The 18,933-nt window shown below is 45.5% G+C and overlaps 1 protein-coding gene across 2 annotated transcripts in view; it reads left to right on the forward strand.

Annotated features, from left to right (window-relative positions):
- Positions 1–18,933, forward strand: part of LOC106589883 (vinculin) — a 63,698-nt gene that overhangs the window by 3,155 nt on the left and 41,610 nt on the right. For both annotated transcript variants that reach the window (XM_014180294.2, XM_014180295.2), the window contains exon 2: positions 12,231–12,301. In XM_014180294.2, the coding sequence (XP_014035769.1) occupies positions 12,231–12,301 (71 nt within the window). The remainder of the gene's footprint in view (positions 1–12,230; positions 12,302–18,933) is intronic.

Below are 18,933 nucleotides of genomic sequence, written 5' to 3' on the forward strand. Positions count from 1 at the left end.
ACATAAAGGAGATGACTGACAACTCCATGGCAGCCAGCAACCTAGCCCTGCGGTCGGGTAGTAGGCCCTGCGGTCGGGTAGTAGGCCCTGCGGTCGGGTACAGAAACGACATTCTCTTTATCATTTAGTATAAATGAAGTGTTCATTATGACAGTTTTTTTCCCCGAACAGTTTTTACTTGAATGAACTAAACCCCATCTGGAGTCGTCTGAAAGGTGGCCTGGTTAGTTAGAGTAGTGTAAATAGAATCAAAAGTAGTGAAAACCACAGTGGTAATCAAAGTGGTACTCCACAAAACCTCTTCATAAAGGAGATGTCTGACTGAACCCCATGGCAACCAGCAACCTAGGCCTACAGTCTGGGCATGGAGTTGTAAAAATGGCAGACTAGTACAGAATCCAAAAGCAATTTCTTCCCTAATATCAATTTTATGTATTATTAGTGTTTTTGTCTACAGTCTAAACGTGACGTAACCATACTACACTGGAAAAGTACCAATGAACAAATTTACCATTGTCATTTCCTTTTTCTAATTTACTAAGATTATAGCTGAGGTGATTATTTCCTAAGTGAAGAAGCGAAAAAAGTTCTTTATCGGTGCCTTTGCAGAACTTGTGGTTTACAAAAAAGGGAAATGACTTTAAAATAAAAAAAATCTTCCAAACAGCGTAGCAGCTCAGGCCTGCGATAAGAATAATGTTCCAGGCCATGCAGGGACACTGCCACTTCACTATTCAATACAAGATGTTGATGTTCCAGGCCATGCAGGGACACTGCCACTTCACTATTCAATACAAGATGTTCATGTTCCAGGCCATGCAGGGACACTGCCACTTCACTATTCAATACAAGATGTTGATGTTCCAGGCCATGCAGGGACACTGCCACTTCACTATTCAATACAAGATGTTGATGTTCCAGGCCATGCAGGGACACTGCCACTTCACTATTCAATACAAGATGTTGATGTTCCAGGCCATGCAGGGACACTGCCACTTCACTATTCAATACAAGATGTTGATGTTCCAGGCCATGCAGGGACACTGCCACGTCACTATTCAATACAAGATGTTGATGTTCCAGGCCATGCAGGGACACTGCCACTTCACTATTCAATACAAGATGTTGATGTTCCAGGCCATGCAGGGACACTGCCACGTCACTATTCAATACAAGATGTTGATGTTCCAGGCCATGCAGGGACACTGCCACTTCACTATTCAATACAAGATGTTCATGTTCCAGGCCATGCAGGGACACTGCCACTTCACTATTCAATACAAGATGTTGATGTTCCAGGCCATGCAGGGACACTGCCACTTCACTATTCAATACAAGATGTTGATGTTCCAGGCCATGCAGGGACACTGCCACTTCACTATTCAATACAAGATGTTGATGTTCCAGGCCACGCAGGGACACTGCCACTTCACTATTCAATACAAGATGTTGATGTTCCAGGCCATGCAGGGACACTGCCACTTCACTATTCAATACAAGATGTTGATGTTCCAGGCCATGCAGGGACACTGCCACGTCACTATTCAATACAAGATGTTGATGTTCCAGGCCATGCAGGGACACTGCCACGTCACTATTCAATACAAGCTGTTATAGTAGAGTTCTACACAACCAGAAACAGCTAGGAGTCCCTGGCAGCTGTCTGGAGGATAGATTTGGACAATTGAACTGGATTTTCTGATCCTCTCCTCACAGCTAATGTATTCTCATTGTAGCAGCATTGTTGTTTACTTGTTGGCCCTGGCCTGGCTAGTTGGACTGTCTGGGCTGGCTGGCTGGACTGTCTGGCTGGCTGCACTGTCTGGGCTAGTTGGACTGTCTGGGCTAGTTGGACTGTCTGGGCTAGTTGGACTGTCTGGGCTGGCTGGCCTGTCTGGGTGGCCTAGCTGGCTTTTCATCTAGTGTAGGCCCATGGGCTAAACAAGCCAGAGTTACTTCTGTAACCATTCTATTCTTTTACTGGGAGTCATTTATTGTAAATCTTCCACCATATATATATATATATATATATGAGACCATATCAATACAACAGACAAAAGTATAGTCTAACTTCTCTGCATCTGTTTTCTCGTGACTTTGTTGGTCCTTGTCAGAATCTCCATTTAATAACTGCTGAAAACGTGAGGTTCTGCTTGGCCTTTACCCTGTGCTACACTGTTCACCTGTCCTCAGTGAGTTGTGATAAAAGCTCTGTTTGCTTGTAGAAAGGCAGTGAGATCTATGGCCTTCCTGATAGTCATTATTATTAACAAGCACTGTGAAGGGACCAGACATTTTAGTTTTTAAAAGTTACTAAGCAATCATAAACATGATGTGGCTCTTTCTTACACAGCAATATTTCCTCTTCTGATGCTCTATAAACTCTGAAATGACACTGGAATGCATGTTCACACAGTTTTATTAAAGTGTATTGGTCGTGTACACAGTTTAGCAGATGTTCTAGCAGGTGCTGAGAAATGCTATGTAACGAGCTATTATTATTACTACTATTGAATTGGTTTCAGTAGTTCAGACCAACACTTCCGTTTTGGTCAGTCCCTTCATGGATGTAATGTAAGTATCCAAAGCTTGTTTCTGTGGAGATGTCTTCTAGGGATCAGCACCAGGCTTCTCTGTGGTTAGTACAAGCAGGCAGACTAGGCGAGTGATCATATTCACGTTAGCCTTCTCCTTGGGGGGTGAAATCAGAGAAAATCAATTCCCCAGCTGTGCAATCTGAACAGTGATCACATATTTCCAACTGTGGTACGACGATGAAGGCGTAACTCACACTAATCATTTCCTGTTTCCCTAGAAACAGTATCAACACTGTTACTGTTATGATGTGATTGAAATGCTCCGGCATCGAGTTGTGTGAGTGTGTTTGCAGTGCACTTCGTGGTTTAAAAAAAAAAAGGCCTCTTGTTGTATCTGAGTTGGAGGCGTATAGATCGTAAAGCCTGTTCTGTCTCTTCTAGAATCATCCAATGAAGCAGACCTGGGTTCAAATACTATTTGATATCTTTCAAATACTTTCAGCATTTGCTCTAGCCTGGTTGGAGTGCCAGATGGGCGGGGCTTATAGTTTTTGGTCTACTCTGTTGGGACATTTTAAGTCAGGCAAGCTCAATCAAGCACAGATAACATATTTGAAATGATTTGAAATAGTAGTTGAACCCAGGTCTGCAACCAAACCAAGGGCTGGGTCTCAGCCTCTTTCAGACAGGGTGCTGTAACTCATGTGGCCTAGGCCACTCAATGAAACCAATGACTCTACCTCAGACATTCCCAGGGAGAGGCTGTGCCAAAGAAAGCCATTCACTTTATTGTCTTGGCTACCCACAAAACCACACATTGCACAGACTTGTAGACCCCTGGCTAATGGCTAGGCTAACGTCTCAGAGTTTACAGTTAAATCTACCATTCACATCCCACCATGCAATCCTTACTAAACTGCAAAACCAGGCAATTATTGAATTAGGCTACATGAATTCCTCCTTTTATTGTTGAATTGTGTTTACAATATCTGCTGTAGGTTGTTGATTTGCTGGGATAGCCAGGGAACGTGTTTTCAGCTGTTTGAATGAAGACCTCCTGGATCTGTGTGTGAATCAGTCTGACTGCTGCTGAGGCCTTCAGTCTTTTAATGATCACTCATCTTGTGAGTGTTTTAAAGGATGGAAATCCCATTATTCCAGATACATGGAGATGAAAAGGTCGGTCTTCATCATGGGCCAAGATGTTCTCCTCAGCATTAACTCAGCCAGAGGACAGACTTTATCAGCCGTTAGTGTCTATGGTTTATTCAGCTGACGGACTGTAAATCAGACCATATATCATCTCTACGGTGTCAGTTTGATGTCTCTGGTTGTGTTCATCTATTCAATGCCAGTCTAATTAGAATGAAAATGGACCAGCCTTGATGTTTGTGTAGAAGAAATCAACCTTGATGGCCGGAATCCATCCCTTAGCCTTGGCTCCCACTATAACAAGTGTTAATCAGTCAGGCATACTATTCAGCAGGCATAGTTCTGAGATGACTAAAAGAGAGCTTATGAAATGAGGCCTACTGTACTTTGTCATTTCTGCAGTTCATTTTTATGGTCTTCAAAATGGGGAGAAAGCATGTCAACGGCAGACATTGTGCCTTGGCATAGACTGGGAACTGAATATTTGGAGACTGCAATATCATTCAGTCTTGTGCAAAAGGAAGGATGCACTGCTCCTTCTTGTCTCTTTTTTTAGGAGTCCTGCAAGACAGGCCTATATTATTACTCAGATCAGCTTCTCTCTTTTCTTTCCGTCTTTATTTCAGGCCTACACGTAAGCAGCTAGCAGATCATGTGTTTAGGAACCAATACTCAAGTCGAGTGATAATGAAAGACATGGAACACAATGGCTTTCGAGTGGCGCAGCGGTCTAAGGCACTGCATCTCAGTGCTAGGTGCGTCACTACAGACCCTGGTTCGATCCCGGGCTGTATTACAACCGGCCGTGATCGGGAGTCTCATAGGGGCGGCGCACAATTTGCCCAGCGTCATCTGGGTTAGGGGAGGGTTTGGCCAAGGGGGCAGGCCGTCATTGTAAAGTAAGAATGTGTTCTTAACTGCCTAGTTAAATAAATGAGAAAAGAACCACACAAGGGGAAGTTCATGGTCAAGTTGTTTGTTGACGACAGTTGACAATATTGTAATTTCACAAGAAACCTCAGTTTAACACATGGATGGAGTCAGAATCAAGTGCCTCCTCACTTCACTATTTTTCAGTATGGAAAATTGCATCAATATCAAGTCTAACTGGTCTCAATAAATTATTTTCTTTTCTTACTACATCAATTATTTCAAACCTACTTCTGTAATGTGTGATTATGGGGGAATAAATATGTCCAAGTCAAGTGGTTTTAAGGCCTTCCAAAATAAACTGCGTCCTGTTATCTGCTTCTCCAGTTTCCTGTCATTTGTCCAAGGAGGGGGGGGGGGCAGGGATAGGAGGGAGGGAGGAGAGAGAGAGGAAAGGAGGGGGTGAAAGAGGTTGGTGGGTGGGTGGGGTGCAGTGAGCGAGAACGTGCAGTTAGCCAAGTCAGGAAGGATAATGGAAGGATAATGGCTATGGATCTGAATCCCCAGCAGCAGCAGCAGTCCAATGCTCCAGCAGCTGTTCGTTAGTCTCGGTCCCTCCGTCCAGTGTACTAACTTAACTAAAACTCTGCTGGGTGGTGATGAGCACTCCCTCTCTCCCTCGGTCCTCAGCGGTGATACATCTGATGACCCTAGACCACAACAGCCAGGAGAAATGGTGTGTAGTCAGATGTCAGGAAACCACCCGAATATTTGTGTTCCATCGAGTCACCTCAGTTATGTGGTGTACGCACGTCTCAAATGGCACCCTATTCCCTATATAGTGCACTACTTTTGATCAGGGCCCATAAGACGCTGGCCAAAAGTAGTGTACTATGTAGAGAATATGGTCTAAAGTAGTGTACTATGTAGGGAAGAGGGTGCCATTTGGCACATTTAGTTGTGGTGAATGGTGACGCTCTAAGCTGTGTCAAGATTACTCTCAAGACTGAGCAAATTCAGGTAGGTCCCTCCCCATTTCCTTCCGTTTTAAGAGACGTTTTGCAACAGAATCGACGTAATGCATATGCCCCCAGGAGAGCCAGCATGAGGGAGGGATGGAGAGAGAGGAGGGGGCAGGCAGAAAAAAATGTGGTGCGCATATGTCTTGGTAATCAGTCTTGCATGCCTCGCTAATTTACCTCTTCCTCTCTGGTTTTATTTAAATTACACTGATTTCTCCAGGCCTTTATAGCCTATCTAGTTAGGCTATAGCACAGCAAATCCATTTTAGTGGGGTAAAAAAACATTGCTTTTCGGTTTGGGATTTTTCTTAGCTTTCACACCCCTAATCTATGTATACTCAGCTAGCTAACTGACCATCATTACTCCTCCTCTGCCATTTGATACCACCTGACCTAGTCCTGTTTTACCACCTCTTAACACAACTACACAGTGAGGCCGTGTTGGAGGGGTTAGCCATAACTATGTCTTCTATGCGTTCTCTGGAGAGGTCTGCAGATTTGGTAAGATCTGACAAGATTTTGTGATGGAAAATGTTATGTTTGTGCTCTTCTAATAACCAATTTCATGCATGTGACTGAAATAATCCTCACTATCAGTATCTGCAATTTGGCAGTACGCCCAGACCCTTGTTTTGAGAACGAAATATATCTGTTTCAAGGTCTCCGCTTAGAGAGAAGAAGCCTTGTGAGGTATTGGTCTGTCACGTGCATAAACCAGTATTGGTATGTAACATGAATGAAGCAAATGTTAATGATGAATTAATTATGAATAAGCTAAATCATGCAAATATAACTTGTCTGCTATATTTAAGAGAACTAACGGGACTGTCTCTGTAGAGCTTCTGACAGATGTTGACTACGGTGCATCAAGTTTGTTGGAACCTCTCCAGTGCGCTATTAATAAATAATGATTAATTTAAGATTGACTTCGAGTGTCCTATGTGTAGAATTTCCACGACAATTTTATCAAAAGTCATTGCAATGCTAAATATCTCTTAGCTTCACGCGTGCTATGCTGCCTGTGAACAGGAACACATTTGGATACTACACACTTCTATTACAGTTATGGGCACATGCTTCCGTTCCATAACACGTTCAGAGCAGACGGTTGTTAGATGGCGGTGAGGACACTTAGGTCCAATAGAATGTAACCATAGAAAGAACTAGCTCCACATCTGAAAGAACTAGCTCCACATCTGAAAGAACTAGCTCCACATCTGAAAGAACTAGCTCCACATCTGAAAGAACTAGCTCCACATCTAACTCTCCATAGCTCCACATCTGAAAGAACTAGCTCCACATCTGAAAGAACTAGCTCCACATCTGAAAGAACTAGCTCCACATCTGAAAGAACTAGCTCCACATCTGAAAGAACTAGCTCCACATCTGAAAGAACTAGCTCCACATCTGAAAGAACTAGCTCCACATCTGAAAGAACTAGCTCCACATCTGAAAGCCAGGCTGTCTTTCTCTGTGCCCCAGTCCTCCAGGCTTTGAGAGTCCCTGGGTGCATGTGAACAATGCCTTGTCTGTTCTGCTGGTCCGGGCCACTTTATCTAGCTCCTTCACAACGCTGCACTGGTCTGTGCTGTTCTGTTGGCAGCTGGAAATAGGAGTGTCAACTTTTCTACCCCAGACCTTGGCTGGCTGGAGGGCAGCTTGACATCAGGCTGTGTGGTATGTGACAGCATCCTGCCACAATGACAGTCTGAGCATGCGAATGGATAAACAAGTCGACATTAAGAATTACCTAGTCCGAATATAACATTTTTTTCAGTGCGCAGACAGAATAATCTCTTTTTGAAATAAAGAATTACCTATCCACCTGTGCTCTTGTCGTTTTAGTAAAGTTCTATAAAAAAAAAAAAATCGACCTGCTTCGGCCCTGCATGCCTGTGTGTTGCCTAATCAGTCAGTTTCTGGTTGGGGTTGGAGATCAGAATACAGCTGCCACGCCCTTGAGCTGGAATGAGTGCAAATACATTCTATTTTTATAGAGTTGTTGGGATCAGGGCTGTTGTTGGTCTACAGAACACATGAGGAGAGGGAGGTGGGAAAGGGGAAATTAGGATAAAGTGGATCTTATTATTACTAAGAAGCCATTTTTTCTTAGTGCAAAACCCCCTACTGTGCCTGAAAGTGAACACCATTCTCAGAGAGAACAACGTACTTTTTGTTTTCAAAGACCTCTTTTCAGCTACTGTGTATTTCCTAAGTCTTTGGTGTATTTAGGCAACAATCCCCTTCCTATTCTTTCAGAAGTCTATACTGTGTACATAGAAGTCTTCTTGTCTGAACTTGCCCTCACCCTGAACAGGATATCACTGTAAGGAAATGTCTTAAGAAAACAGTGATTGGATATGAGAGATTAGCAAAATACACTGAGCTCATTTCCTCAACAGGTCAGTCATTACAACAACCATATAGGGCCAGGTAGGGCTGCATGATATGGCCATTTTTTATAGCAAATATTCAGTGGAAGATAAAGTTCCCAATTGTCATACTTGAGTCAAAGTATCTGTACTGATGGCGCAAAAGCCATGACAGGGAGACACAGTGGAGTGGTAACGCGCGTGCAAGCAGTTGCTCTCGACGCCACTTGGGTCCACTGCAGCATCCACCGAGAGGCTCTGCTGCCAGGGGAATACCTGACAGCTTGAAAGACATTTTGGACACTACAGGAAAAATGGTTAACTTTGTTAAAGCAAGGCCCCTGAACTCTCCTGTATTTTCTGCACCATGCAATGATATGGGCAGCGGCCATGCAATGCTTTTACAACATACAGAAGTGCGCGGGTTATCAAGGGGCAAACTATTGACACGTTTCTTTGAATTGAGAGACAAGCTTAAAGTTGTCTTTACTGACCATCATTTTCACTTGTCTGACCACTTGCATGATGATGAGTTTCTCACACAACTGGCCTATCTGGGGGATGTTTTTTCTCACCTGAATAATCTGAATCTAGTGTTACAGGGACTCTCCACAACTATATTCAATGTGCAGGACAAAATTGAGACTATGATTAAGAAGTGTGAGCTCTTCTCTGTCTGCATTAACAAGGACAACACACAGGTCTTTCCATCATTGTATGATTTTTTTTGTGTGCAAACTAACGCAAGCTTACAGACAATGTCAAATGTGATACAGCGAAGCACCTGAGTGAGTAGGTCTGCAATTACACAGGTACTTTCCTGAAACGAATGACACAAACAACTGGATTCGTTATCCCTTTCATGCCCTGCCTCCAGTCCACTTACCTATATCTGAACAAGAGAGTCTCATTGAAATTGCAACACACGGGTTCTGTGATAATTTAATTCAATCAGAAGCCACTGCCAGATTTCTGGATTGGGCTGCGCTCGGAGTATCCGCCCAGGCAAATCGCGCTGTTAAGACACTGATGCCCTTTGCAACCACGTACCTATGTGAGAGTGGATTCTCGGCCCTCACTAGCATGAAAACAAAATACAGGCACAGACTGTGTGGAAAATAATTTAAGACGGAGACTCTCCAATACAACCCAACATTGCAGAGTTATGTGCATCCTTTCAAGCACACCCTTCTCATTAACCTGTGGTGAGTTATTCACAATTTTCGATGAACAAATAAGGTTTTATATGTAAGATGGCTAAATAAAGGGCAAAATGATTTATTATTATTATATTATTATTTGTGCCCTGGTCCAATAAGAGCTCTTTGTCACTTCCCACGAGCCGGGTTATGACAACTCACACTCATTCTAATGTTTAATAAATGTATTGTGTGTGTGTGTGTGTGACAGGCTTACAATGAGGGTAAATAACAACATTTGAGAGTGCGCTGACCCCGGTGCTAGAGGGATACACAGCTGGAGGTTAAATGTTTGAAGGAGTACGGGACTATAAAAAGTTTGGGAACCACTGGTCTAAATCATTTGAGACAGAGTGAAATCCAGAGCTGTGCTATATACACTGAGTGGACAAAACATTAAGAACACCTTCCTACTATTGAGTTGCACTCCTGTCTTTTACCCTCAGAAAAGTCTCAATTCGTCGGGCCATGGACTCTACAATGTGTTGAAAGCGTTCCACAGGGATGCTGGTCCATATTGACCCCAATGCTTCCCACAGTTGTCAAGTTGGCTGGATGTCCTTTGGGTGGTGGACTATTCTTGATATATGTGGGAAACTGTTGAGCATGAAAACCCAGCGGCGTTGCAGTTCTTGACACAAACGGGTACGTCTGGCACAATCTACCATACCCCGTTCAAAGGCACTTAAATATTTAGTCTTGCCCGTTCACCCTCTGAATGACACATACTCAATCCATGTCTCAATTGTCCCCAAAAATAATTCTCTAGTTGGTGATTTTCAAAAGTGGGGTGGGAAAAAACAGGGGGGAAACTTGTAACTGGTAGATTCCCCGTTTCCCCTCTAACTGGTAGTGGGGTGGTAGTTTCCCCCTCTAACTGGTAGTGGGGTGGTAGTTTCCCCCTCTAACTGGTAGTGGGGTGGTAGTTTCCCCCTCTAACTGGTAGTGGGGTGGTAGTTTCCTCCTCTAACTGGTAGTGGGGTGGTGGTTTCCCCCTCTAACTGGTAGTGGGGTGGTGGTTTCCCCCTCTAACTGGTAGTGGGGTGGTAGTTTCCCCCTCTAACTGGTAGTGGGGTGGTAGTTTCCTCCTCTAACTGGTAGTGGGCTGGTAGTTTCCTCCTCTAACTGGTAGTGGGGTGGTAGTTTCCTCCTCTAACTGGTAGTGGGGTGGTAGTTTCCCCCTCTAACTGGTAGTGGGGTGGTAGTTTCCTCCTCTAACTGGTAGTGGGGTGGTAGATGCCCAGTTTCCCCTCTTTCTGGCCCTTTAGTTGAAGTCCACTCAGTTGATTGTGCCCGACATCTAAAAATAACTCTCTCCTGCTCCCCTAACCTTTAGTTGAACAGCTCTCTAACTACCCTGGAACGCTGGGCAGTTAATTATGGCTTTTGTTCAGAGCCTCTCAAAGCAGGAATGCCAGGTTGACACATGTTAGTTCCCACCTCACTCTGAGAGAGCTGGCAGTTGCTCCACTTTTAGCCTGGCATCAACCTTTTTTGTTTAATTTACAAACGCTCACTAACTCCCATACCGAAATGCGGGAGGTAACGTGTGCTTTTGTAGTATGACATCTTTCTGGATTGGCTGTGCCATTACAGTTTAGAGTCGTCCATGAGCTGACACCTGGACAGTACACTCCACATTCCCAATAACTCACAGGGTTAGGAAGTTTGTTTTTTGCAACTTCATGCCCTGGTTGTGGCCCAGTCTTTCAGCCTCACTCCACTTTTAGTTCTACTTCCACCTTTTGTGTTGAATTTATGAACGGTGTAGGTGGACGCTCTACTCCCACTTTCACAGTGGACCAATGAGAAGACAGTAATGGGGTCAGGGGATATGGTTCTGGCTCCGCCCCACTCTGACTCCATGACGTCAGCCTTCTGGAATGGAGGACTGTGTTACTCACTGTAATGAGCTGCTTGAACAGTTGGTTATCCTTGAACTTTAACCTCCCCACTAATGGAACATTCCTAATAACTAGCTTCAGGAATTCTTAGTCATAGCCCTCCTATAGGCTGGCTGGCATTAGTGGTGAGGTGGCTTTATGGGGGGGGGGGGGGAAACGGAACTGTAATGATATATTTTTGAAAGGTTGTCTATCTTTTAAATATTTTGTACTCTTAAAAAGTACCCAGAATGCCTTAAAAAATATAATTGTAAATCCTTTTATTTTCTACACAGCAGAAGAAGCTGATCAAGTTGGAGTCGTGTGCTTGTGTACTTGTGGGCATGTTCACACTAGTTAAATATAATCGTGTGGGTGAAGAGCTGTGAAGAACGGGCTGTGTGTGTCCCCAGTGGGTGTGTGTGCAGAGGTCTGTGTGTGTGTGTGTGTGTGTGTGTGTGTATAAGTGTGAAGAGGTGTATAACAGGGGTTGGGTCAGTGATCAGTCAGCCAACAAGCTCCATATGAATCAGACATTAACTAGCCTCAGTCTCAGAGCTGGAATGTCTGTTGGCCCAGGGAGGGCGTAACACACAGAGACAGACACACAGAGACAGACCTGGATGTGTTCCCTCGCTGGGTTTCACATGATAAACATCACCAATAGGAAAGTCTAGAAGCTGTGTGCTTCACTAATCTCCAGTGATCTACAGCTGTTGCTGTGTCATTGACATTTCTGTTGATATGAGTGAAACCTCTGGATGGGTTTGTTTTCTCATGGCTTCATGTTGTGAAGGATGTCTGATCGCTGAGGTCACACTGGAGGATATGAGTCATGGTAGCTGTGAGTGTGTGAGAGATCAGCTCTTTTACACATTGTGTGTGTGTGTTGCCCTCCAGTGACCTGTGTGTTGAGACAATGGTTTATATCATCCTTTAAATGTTAAATAAAACAATTACAATGATTGAACAATGTGTAGATTATTAAAGAACAAAGGTTAAACACATTTACATTACATATTTCATGTGCAGGTTTCTCAGACCCAAAATGCTCAATGGAGAATCTCCATTAGTATATATATATATATATATATAGTGATGACTTAGTCTGAATAGGATATGTTTATGTCCAGGAACCTGGCGCTACAGGGTGTTTGAGTTAATGTACCCTTCCTGATTTCCTGTTGTGTTCTAGGTGGGGAAAGACACTGTCCAGACCACAGAAGACCACATAATGAAGAGAGACATGCCTCCAGCTTTCATCAAGTATGTAGATGAAAGATATGTTTTCTCCTTAACTCTCAGCCCACAAACTTTATTACCTTATTTACCAGTCTAACAGTCTTATCCAATTTAGACATTTACAGTGCAATGATGTCTGAACCTTGTGTTGTGTACTCTTTCTCTCCCTCTAGTCTCTCGCTCTCTCTCTGTCTTGTTCTCTCTCCCTCTCCCTCTAGTCAATTTCAATTTAAGGGCTTTATTGGCATGGGAAACATATGTTAACATTGCCAAAGCAAGTGAAGTAGATGATAAACAAAAGTGAAATGAACAATAAAAATGAACAGTAAACATCACACTCACAAAAGTTCCAAAAGAATAAAGACATTTCAAATGTCAAATTATGTGCAAATAGTTCAGGTACAAAAGGGAAGACAAAGAAACATTTAAATATGGGTTGTATTTACAATGGTGTTTGTTCTTCACTGGTTGACCTTTTCTTGTGGCAACAGGTCACAAATCTTGCTGCTGTGATGTCACACTGTGGTATTTCACCCAGTAGATATGAGAGTTTATCAAGACTGGGTTTGTTTTCAAATTATTTGTGTATCTGTGTAATCTGAGGGAAATATGTGTTTCTAATATGGTCATACATTGGGCAGGAGGTTAGGAAATGCAGCTCAGTTTCCACCTCATTTTGTGGGCAGTGTGTACATAGCCTGTCTTCTCTTGAAAGCCAGGTCTGCCTACCTCGGCCTTCCTCAATAGCAAGGCTATGCTCACAGAGTCTGTACATAGTCAAAGCTTTCCTTCATTTTGGGTCGGTCACAGTGGTCAAGTATTCTGCCACTGTGTACTCCTCTGTTTAGGGCCAAATAGCATTCTAGTTTGCTCTGTTTTTTTTGCTAATTTTTTCCTATGTATCAAGTAATTATCTTTTTGTTTTCTCATTATTTGGTTGGGTCTAATTGCTGTTCTCTGGGGCTCTGTGGGGTGTGTTTGTGTTTGTGAACAGAGCCCCAGGAACAGCTTGCTTAGGGGACTCTCCTCCACTTTCATCTCTCTGTAGGTGATGGCTTTGTTATGAAAGGTTTGGGAATCGCTTCCTTTTAGGTGGTTGTAGAATGTAATGGCTCTTCTGGATTTTTATAATTAGTGGGTATTGGCCTAATTCTGCTCTGCATTCATTATTTAGTGTTTTACATTGTACACAGAGGATATTTTTGTAGAATTCTGCATGCGGAGTCTCAATTTGGTGTTTATCCCATTTTTGTGAGTTCTTGGTTGGTGAGTGGACCCCAGACCTCACAACCACGAAGGGCAATGGGTTCTATATCTGATTCAAGTATTTTTAGCCAGATCCTAATTGGTATGTCAAATTGTATGTTCCTTTTGATGGCATAGAAGGCCCTTCTTGCCTTGTCTCTCAGACCGTTCACAGCTTTGTGGAAGTTACCTGTGGCGCTGATGTTTAGGCCGAGGTATGTATAGTTGTTGTGTGCTCTAGGGAATCGGTGTCTAGATGGAATTTGTATTTGTGGTCCTGGCAACTGGACCTTTTTTGGAACACTATTTTGGTCTTACTGAGATTTACTGTCAGGGCCCAGGTCTGACAGAATCTGTGCAGAAGATCTAGGTGCTGCTGTAGGCCCTCCTTGGTTGGTGACAGAAGCATCAGCAAACAGTAGACATTTGACTTCAGATTCTAGTCTGGTGAGGCCGGGTGCTGCAGACTGTACTAGAGCCCTCGCCAATTCGTTTATATATATGTTGAAGAGGGTTGGGCTTCAGCTGCATCCCTGTCTCACCCCACGGCCCTGTGGGAAGAAATGTGTTTTCTTTGGCCAATTTTAACCGTTCACTTGTTTTTGTACATGGATTTTATAAGGTTATGTGTTTCTCCCAACACCACTTTCCATCAATTTGTATAGCAGACCCTCATCCCAAAATGAGTCTGAAGGCTTTTTGGAAATTAACAAAGCATGAGGAGACTTTGCCTTTGTTTTGGTTTGTTTGTTTGTCAATTAGGGTGTGCAGGGTGAATACGTGGTCTTTCGTACAGTAATTTGGTAAAAAGCCAATTTGACATTTGCTCAGTACATTGTTTTCACTGAGGAAATGTACGAGTCTGCTGTTAATGATAATGCAGAGGATTTTCCCAAGGTTGCTGTTGACGCATATCCCACGGTAGTTATTGGGGTCAAATTTGTCTCCACTTTCGTGGATTGGGGTGATCAGTCCTTGGTTCCAAATATTGGGGAAGATGCCAGAGCTGAGGATGATGTTTAAGTATAGCCAATTTGAATTTGTGGTCTGTATATTTTATAATTTCATTTAGGATACCATCAACACCACAGGTCTTTTTGTATTGTGGGGTTTGTATTTTGTCCTGTAGTTCATTCAATGTAATTGGAGAATCCAGTGGGTTCTGATGGTCTTTAATAGATTATTCTAAGATTTGTAGAGCCAAAAAGATTGGAGAAGTGGTTTATCCATACATCTCTGTTTTGGATCGATAACTCTTCGTGTTGTTTGTTTAATGTTTTCCAATTTTCCCAGAAGTGGTTAGACTCTATGGATTCTTCAATTACATTGAGCTGATTTCTGATTTCTGATATGCTGTTCCTTCTTTTTCTGTAGTGTGTTTCTTTGTTTTAGTGATTCACCATAGTGAAGGCGTAGACTCAGCTTTTCTGGGTCTCTATGCTTTTGGTTGGATAGGTTTCTCCATTTCTTTCTTCGATTTTTGCATTCATCATCAAACCATTTGTCATTGTTAATTTTCTTAGGTTGTCGGCTTGAAATGTTTATATTTGATAAGGATGCTGAGAGGTCAAATATGCTGTTAAGGTTTTCTACTGACAAGTTTACGCCTTCACTATTACAGTGAAACATTTTGTCCAGGAAGTTGTCTAGAAGGAATTTAATTTGTTGTAGCCTAATAGTTTTCTGGTAACTTTCCACACTACATTCCTTCCATCTATAGCATTTCTTAATATTATTCAGTTCCTTTGGCTTTGATGCCTCATAAATGAGTATTGCTCTGTTGAAGTAGACTGTGATTTTGCTGTGGTCTGATAGGGGTATCAGTGGACTGACTGTGAACGCTCTAAGAGACTCTGGGTTGAGGTCGGTGATAAAGTAGTCTACAGTACTACTGCCAAGAGATGAGGTATAGGTGTACCTACCATAGGAGTCCCCTCGCAGCCTACCATTGACTATGTACAAACCCAGCGTGCGACAGAGTTGCAGGAGTTGTGACCCGTTTTTGTTGGTTATGTTGTCATAGTTGTGCCTAGGGGGGTATATGGAGGAGGGAATGCTCTCACCTCCAGGCAGGTATTCGTCCCCCTGTGTCCTGAGGGGGTCAGGTTCATGTCCAGTTCTGGCATTTAGGTCACCACAGACTAGTTCATGTCCCGGGGCCTGGAAATGATAGCTTCTCCATCCTGGAGGGGGAAATCAGTCTTCATTAAAGTATGGGGATTCTAGTGGGGGGATATAGGTAGCACACAGGAGGACATTCTTCTCTGAGATCATTTCCTCATTATTTCTAGCCAGATATAACATGTTCATGTTTTGATTAATTTAATGGAGAGAGTTAGGTCTGCTCTATACCAAATTAGCATACCCCCTGAGTCCCTTCCCTGTTTCACACCTGGTAGTGTGGTGGATGGGACTACCAGCTCTCTGTAACCTAGAGGGCAACTAGTGGGTCCGTCTCCTCTATACCATGTTTCTTGTAGGATGACAATGTCTGTATTTCTGATTTATTTGAAGTCTGGGTTTCTGCTCTTTATGTCAAAGGCAGATGACTTCAGACCTTGTATATTCCAGATGAGATAGGAAAAGCTTTGTGTTCCATAGTGTCTAGTGTAGTTTTTGTGTGGTTCAGGCCCGGACCATCACAGTAGGTGTGATCAGAGCATGTTGAGCATCTGATACATACCTCTAGGTTGCAGGATGGGGCTTGGCCATGTGTAGTAATGGGGGTTGGGCCTGTTGCTCTGCTCACGGCCTGGGCATATGTCCTGCTGTCATGTTGAGGTCTTTGCCGCAGGGGCGGGGGGCATGGGGTGGGCAGAAGGGGCATAGGTCTGATATGGGGGGGCCTATATAGGGTGTGGCCAGGGTTTGTTTGGGTTGGTCATAGCTGGTTGCGGTGTGGCTGGTGATGCTGTGGTCTGGGTGTGGCTGGTGATGCTGTGGTCTGGGTGTGGCTGGTGATGCTGTGGTGTGGCTGGTGATGCTGTGGTGTGGCTGGTGATGCTGTGGTGTGGCTGGTGATGCTGTGGTCTGGGTGTGGCTGGTGTGGCTGGTGATGCTGTGGTCTGGGTGTGGCTGGTGATGCTGTGGTGTGGCTGGTGATGCTGTGGTCTGGGTGTGGCTGGTGATGCTGTGGTGTGGCTGGTGATGCTGTGGTCTGGGTGTAGGTCCTCTTGGCGTGGGTTGTCTCGTTGCAGGTCCTTCAGGAGGGGGTCTGGGAGGGTGTCTGGGTGGGGGGTCCGTTGCAGGTCCTTCAGGAGGGGTGTCTGGGTGGGGGGTCCGTTGCAGGTCCTTCAGGAGGGGGTCTGGGTGGGGGTCTGGGTGGGGGGTCCGTTGCAGGTCCTTCAGGAGGGGGTCTCGCTGGTCTGGGTGGGGGGTCTCGCTTTTCTGGGTGGGGGATCCGTTGATCTGTTGCTCCTATGTGAGGTGCCGGGTCTGTGGTTGAGGGTGATGTCCTTCAGGGTTCTGGTAAAAGTTGGGATTGCTGCCTTGTATAGGTGGACCTGGTCATAAAGGCTGATCAAGTCCAGGGTGGAGTGGTGGGCCAGGAAAACATTTGGTTTTGAGGCACAGTCTTGCGAAATGCTTACATTGGGTGAATGTAAGCATTTCCTGCTGGGCCCTCAGGTCATTTGTGTCTCCCTCTAGTCTCTCCCTCCCTCTAGTCTCTCCCTCCCTCCCTCTAGTCTCTCCCTCCCTCTAGTCTCTCCCTCCCTCTAGTCTCTCCCTCCCTCTAGTCTCTCCCTCCCTCCCTCTAGTCTCTCCCTCCCTCCCTCCCTCTAGTCTCTCCCTCCCTCCCTCCCTCTAGTCTCTCCCTCCCTCCCTCCCTCTAGTCTCTCCCTCCCTCCCTCCCTCTAGTCTCTCCCTCCCTCCCTCCCTCTAGTCTCTCCCTCCCTCCCTCCCTCTAGTCTCTCCCTCCCTCCCTCCCTCTAGTCTCTCCCTCCCTCCCTCCCTCTAGTCTCTCCCTCTCTCCTCCCTCTAGTCTCTCTCTCCCTCCCTCCCTCTAGTCTCTCCCTCTCCCTCCCTCTAGTCTCTCTCTCTCTCCCTCTAGTCTCGCTCTCTCTCTCCCTCTAGTCTCGCTCTCTCTCTCCCTCTAGTCCCTCTCCCTCTAGTCCCTCTCCCTCTAGTCCCTCCCTCTAGTCCCTCTCCCTCTAGTCCCTCTCCCTCTAGTCCCTCCCTCTAGTCCCTCCCTCTAGTCCCTCCCTCTAGTCCCTCCCTCTAGTCCCTCCCTCTAGTCCCTCCCTCTAGTCCCTCTCCCTCTAGTCTCTCTCTCGCTCTCTAGTCCCTCTCCCTCTAGTCCCTCTCCCTCTAGTCCCTCTCCCTCTAGTCTCTCTCTCGCTCTCTAGTCCCTCTCCCTCTAGTCCCTCTCCCTCTAGTCTCTCTCTCGCTCTCTAGTCCCTCTCCCTCTAGTCCCTCTCCCTCTAGTCCCTCTCCCTCTAGTCCCTCTCCCTCTAGTCCCTCTCCCTCTAGTCCCTCTCTCTAGTCCCTCCCTCTAGTCCCTCTCCCTCTAGTCCCTCCCTCTAGTCCCTCTCCCTCTAGTCCCTCTCCCTCTAGTCCCTCTCCCTCTAGTCCCTCTCCCTCTAGTCCCTCTCGCTCTAGTCCCTCTCGCTCTAGTCCTCTCCCTCTAGTCCCTCTCCCTCTAGTCCCTCTCCCTCTAGTCCCTCTCGCTCTAGTCCCTCTCGCTCTAGTCCCTCTCGCTCTAGTCCCTCTCGCTCTAGTCCCTCTCGCTCTAGTCCCTCTCGCTCTAGTCCCTCTCGCTCTAGTCCCTCTCGCTCTAGTCCCTCTCGCTCTAGTCCCTCTCCCTCTAGTCCCTCTCCCTCTAGTCCCTCTCCCTCTAGTCCCTCCCTCTAGTCCCTCTCCCTCTAGTCCCTCTCCCTCTAGTCCCTCTCTCGCTCTCTAGTCCCTCTCTCTCCCTCTAGTCACTCTCTCTCCCTCTAGTCCCTCTCCCTCTAGTCCCTCTCCCTCTAGTCCCTCTCCCTCTAGTCCCCCTCCCTCTAGTCCCCCTCCCTCTAGTCCCCCTCCCTCTAGTCCCCCTCCCTCTAGTCCCTCTCCCTCTAGTCTCTCTCTCGCTCTCTAGTCCCTCTCGCTCTAGTCCCTCTCCCTCTAGTCTCTCTCGTCTGTCTCTCTCGCTCTCTCGTCTGTCTCTATCGCTCTCTCGTCTCTCCCTCTAGTCTCTCCCTCTCCCTCTAGTCTCCCTCTCCCTCTAGTCCCTCCCTCTAGTCCCTCCCTCTAGTCCCTCCCCTCTAGTCCCTCCCTCTAGTCCCTCCCTCTAGTCCCTCCCTCTAGTCCCTCCCTCTAGTCCCTCTCCCTCTAGTCCCTCCCTCTAGTCCCTCCCTCTAGTCTCTCTCTCGCTCTCTAGTCCCTCTCCCTCTAGTCCCTCTCCCTCTAGTCTCTCTCTCGCTCTCTAGTCC

Source organism: Salmo salar, chromosome ssa28 (assembly GCF_905237065.1).
Source record: "Salmo salar chromosome ssa28, Ssal_v3.1, whole genome shotgun sequence".
NCBI classification, from domain to species: domain Eukaryota; kingdom Metazoa; phylum Chordata; class Actinopteri; order Salmoniformes; family Salmonidae; genus Salmo; species Salmo salar.